This window comes from Macrobrachium rosenbergii, chromosome 6 (genome assembly GCF_040412425.1).
Source record: "Macrobrachium rosenbergii isolate ZJJX-2024 chromosome 6, ASM4041242v1, whole genome shotgun sequence".
NCBI lineage: Eukaryota > Metazoa > Arthropoda > Malacostraca > Decapoda > Palaemonidae > Macrobrachium > Macrobrachium rosenbergii.
The window spans coordinates 56,899,012-56,904,011 of NC_089746.1; the positions used below are offsets into that span (position 1 = coordinate 56,899,012).

At 34.7% G+C, this 5,000-nt stretch overlaps 1 protein-coding gene across 3 annotated transcripts in view; it reads right to left on the reverse strand.

Moving 5' to 3' along the window:
• Positions 1-2,953: 2,953 nt before the first annotated feature.
• LOC136839612 (glutamate receptor ionotropic, kainate 2-like) overlaps positions 2,954-5,000 on the reverse strand; it is a 180,838-nt gene continuing 178,791 nt past the window's right edge. For 2 of the 3 annotated variants that reach the window (XM_067105896.1, XM_067105897.1), the window contains one exon: positions 3,779-3,940. In XM_067105896.1, the coding sequence (XP_066961997.1) occupies positions 3,779-3,940 (162 nt within the window). Of the gene's footprint in view, positions 3,941-5,000 lie in introns of all 3 variants that reach the window. The other variant, XM_067105895.1, reaches the window with a different exon arrangement.

Consider the following 5,000-nt stretch of genomic DNA (forward strand, 5'->3'; position numbering starts at 1 on the left):
ATTACTTAATATATATTATTATTTTTTTTTGTATCAGTAAGATATAATTCTTACGAAAATATTCCAGAGGAATCTCTGTTTGAACATTTGATTACCTGGATATATATTAATATTTTTTATCAGTATGATATGATTCTTAAGACAATGTTCTAGAGGAATCTCCGTGTGAATATTTGATTACCTGAATATATAATGTTTTTTTTTTTTTTTTATCAGTATGATATAATACTTATGAAATATCTCCAAAGGAATTTTCCTGTGAATATTTAAATACCTGAATATATAATATTATTTTTTATCAATATGATATACAGTAGTTCTAATGAAAATATTTTAGAGGAATCTCCGTGGGAATATTTGATTACCTGAATATATCTTAATATTTTTTTATCAGTATGATATAATTCTTATGGAAATATTCTAGAGGATCGTCGTGTGAATATTTGATTACCTGAATATATAGTATTTTTTTTTCGTCAACAAGATACCACTCTTTTGAAAATATTCTAAAGGAATCTCCGTGTGAATATATGATCACCTGAATCTATCTTAACATTTTTGTATTTTATTTTTTGTCAATATGACATAATTCTCATGAAAATATTTGATTGCCTTAACATGTATTAATACTTTTACAAATTTTTATAAATATGATATAATTCTTATGAAAATATTCTGGAGAAGTTTCCGTGTGAATATTTGATTACGTTAATATATATTAATATTTTTTTTTTATTTTGTATCCTTATGATATAATTCCGTGTGAATATCTAACTGCCTTACTATACATTTAATTTCTAAAATTTTTAGGCTAGGTCGCGTGATATCTCTGTTGAAGACTTTAGCATCTCATAAAATAGATTATGACAGTCTTCTATAACATGAGAATGTTATTATATCAGAGTGTTACTTGAAATGGGAAGGGAAATTACGCTCAAATAACAGTTTGCAAACTTGTCAGCACACCAGTGAAGAGGCTTCCTCCTTACACTAAAATGTCTGGTAACCTGCTTGCGTTAAACGCTGTTTTCAATATTGTTTTCCAACTGTGTAGATTGTAATAAGTACCCATTTATTTACTTTTTTCTCCGTGCAAAACACGTAGCATACATATAATGAACGCGTTGCTTTACTCGCATAATAATAATAATAATAATAATAATAATAATAATAATAATAATAATAATAATAATAATAATAATAATAGTCATGATTAGGGGTCCATCAAACTGTATTATGCCAAATTTCAAAGCATAAGTCCGATTGGCCCATAAGAATATTAAGCAAGATATAAACGCTTTGTGACAGGTGGTATTTTCAGCAGGGTAGGTACTATATATTCCTTACCATCATTATTAATTAGGTAGATTATACTCTCTGATCCCCTTACACATATTTACAGTCTGGCGGGTGTCGAAAAGAACGTAATTTGAGGCTGATCGCAAATGTACATTCAAAGTCAGCAGCATAATACATAATAACATCTACAACGGTTGCATAGCATTTAAGAAACCCTGGCATGAAAATATGGTTTGCAAACTAAGTTTAACCTAAAAAAGAAAATGCCGAGTTCCACGGCTGGGAATACATAAAAATAATGATCTAAATACTCTTCGCATTCAAAGATGTAAGGAATCGAAATCAAACATGTAAATGAACTGGCAAAATCACTAGGGTGTAGCAAAGAAGCTGTAATCCGTGAGAACAGAACTCAAGAACTCCGGTTTCTGACGAAGGCTAAATGTGCATAACTTAGCAAGGAAGGAATATGTTGGTTGATAGAGTCATCTCTCTGCCTGCCTCCCTCTCTCTCTCTCTCTCTCTCTCTCTCTCTCTCTCTCTCTCTATAGAATCCATAGCCCTTCTTATATGTATTGTTATAGTTATATTCGAGGATGAATCTATTTCCTGTTGTTTTTGTTTTGTTTTGCGTAGGAGAAAATTATCCTGTAATCTCTCTCTCTCTCTCTCTCTCTCTCTCTCTCTCTCTCTCTCTCTCTCTCTCTCTCTCTCTCATCAATAGCCCTTCTTACTTGTATTGTTATAGTTATATTCAAGGATGTATTCTATTTCCTGTTTATTTATTTATTTATTTATTTATTTTTTTGCGTAGGAGAAAATGATCCTATACTAAGACCAGAGAAACCACTGTCCACTTTTCGAGTATCTTTATTCGTAACTCTGAAAGAAAAGAACTATGAGTGTCATAGGAGTCAGTCATTGATTACCATAACAAACTTAACTAGACATGACCTAAAACAACAGTGAAATACAGAGTCTTAGAATTACGTGGTTGGGGACAACGCGGGCGTGGCGCGCCGACCCCTATAGTCCTAGTACCTCGGTGACCCAAGGTCAAAAGCTTGGAAGGTCACCGCCTGTAAAACACAGCTGCAAGTGGACGAGAGGTCACTCCAAAGTGACCCTTCGAGGAAAAGGTGACGGGAGAAAGGAACTGGTCAGCCTACTCTATCACGATGAGGCTTAGGTTGCAATGCTTACTCTACCGACTTGACTCTACGGTTTTTTTTTCTGATACAATGAGTACTTATCTAACCAATGTATGCATGCATATATATATATATATATATATATATATATATATATATATATATATATATATATATATATATATATATATATATGTATATATATATATATATATATATTATATAAATATATATGTATATATATATATATATATATATATATATATATATATATATATATATATATATATATATATATATATATATATTATACTCTTCTGTTAAGTTAGACAGTTTCCACTCCAAAAATGTATTTAGGTATGTCCGTGTATTCCTGTAGATGATAATGGGTGTGTATTTTTCTGTAAGTATATATATATATATATATATATATATATATATATATATATATATATATATATATATATATACATATACACATACATATGCATAATGGGTGCAGTATATGGACACGCATCTATCTGGGCAGGTAGAGAAGCAACAGAGAAAACTGCTAGACAAATAAATGATAACCATGGTTGAGGTAGAAGCTGCCAACAGGGAATGTGGCGTGGAGCAAAAATTATTGTCAACAAGCAAATTCACTCCCTATGAGTAAAATCATTACGCAAAATTTACAGCTACGATCATATACTCCTTCCGGTACAAAACCTGTATCATACAAACCATTGCTTCTGCATACAAACAACACTTAGCGATGCAAGTGTTTTCTTGTGAATATCAGCACTTCTGATATTGTTCTTGAGAGAACACTCCTTAATGAACGAATGTTGCAGAGCTGTCAGACATCTTGCACATAATATCGAAGTCTGGAAGTGTTCGTCAATTCCTCCTAAAACGCTGAACGTCAGTCTGCAATGTGTCTTTATCAAAAACAACAGGAACTGTCAGGTATACAATACAAGAAACAAACTTACGGTACCACTAAAACAACGAGAAAGTTACTCCAGCGCTTCTCTCGAAGCCTAAACCAAAAAAATCGAAATTCAAAAATGTCAGTTCGATGCTGAATCAGCAGTTGCATCCAGTCATCCAAAATGGCCCTCGTCGCGAGTCCAGCGGTTTCCCAGAGGCCTTCGACCTCGCGAGAGATTTTCCAAACGTGTTCCGAGAGATGCTTAGCCCCTCGATGTATGTATGGGCCCCCGCAGTTAAGCAAAACACCCAAAGAACGACGCCCAGGTGCTTCGTGGGTCACACATCGATTCTTGAGACAAAGAGGTACAAAACTAGTGAGTGAGGTCAAGGCGTGACGTCACTCGTCGCGATCAGGTCAGCGGCTTCTTGACGGTATAGTTGTAGTCGTTGGATCCGTACACATCCTCGGTGGGCGCCTCTTCGGGCTCCACTTTTTTCCTCACCGGCTTCGACGACCCTTTGCACTTGAAGACGAACGTCAGCTCGTCCTTCAGGACTTCCACTAAGGGAATCTGGAAAATTGTGGAGAGAAATATTACTCTTTTTCCTCGTGATTACCAAATCAGGCTTTAGTGTGGTGTCAGTGGAAGAATGTGTAGGAAGTCGGGTAAGAGGGATTGATATAGAAGAATGAATAAAAGCTGACGTGGTAGTGGAGGAACCGGTCAATAGAGGAAGGAGAAAGCTGGGAATGAAAGTTGAGGCGAGTCGACTGGAACTTTAGAAGGGACGATAAAAGATAAAAGAACAGAAAAAAAAGGATGAATAAGAGATGCGAGAAGAATGAGTGATGAGTGACTTAGCTGAATGAATAATGTCTGTTACGCAAGAGAGGAAAGAGAAAGATAAGATTACCCGAAGAGGAGAACTGGCCCGAAAGAAGAAAGGCTGGTGTGGAAAAGGAAAGGACAAAAATAAAAAGGTGAAAATAGAAAACGTGATGATTCTTGATGAGTTAAGGAGTAAGAAGGGAGGCGATTGAGAAATCAAGTGACATTTGATGCTTTGAATTGATTAGATGAATAATGCAAAGTGAGTTGAGCAGGATGAGGGAAGAACCAGTGAACTGAGTTAATTTAAAATAAAAAAAGTAGACTGGATGGAAGAAACAACAATCATAATCTACGAAATACGGATGTCTAATTAGAAGAGAATATGTGTTGTTAAACAATAGAATAAGTTGGATTAAAATGTTTTGGTATTAGAATCAAATAAGGAAGAGAAATTTACCATTGATTAACGATTTTTTTCTGCTACGCATAACTACCTAAACTTCCATACTCATACAACCTTCTTAACCAAGAGATACATCTTCAGTAATAGTCAAAATAGCACCAGTTAAACATAACATATACTTACTATCGTTATTTTTGTCTGTGAACAAAAGTAGTTACAAAAGATTTTTTTGAAGAACTCGACTCACCTTGACGATAGAATTCCCCCAGTTTTAGAACAAATGGTGGCAGGTCAGCGGCTCGTTCAAATTCAACCTCAGGACCCCCACAACAGCCAAGAATTTTATTACCCCGCACTGAGATTTCATTCCCAGTCAAGCTCTGGAAACCTGGCGTC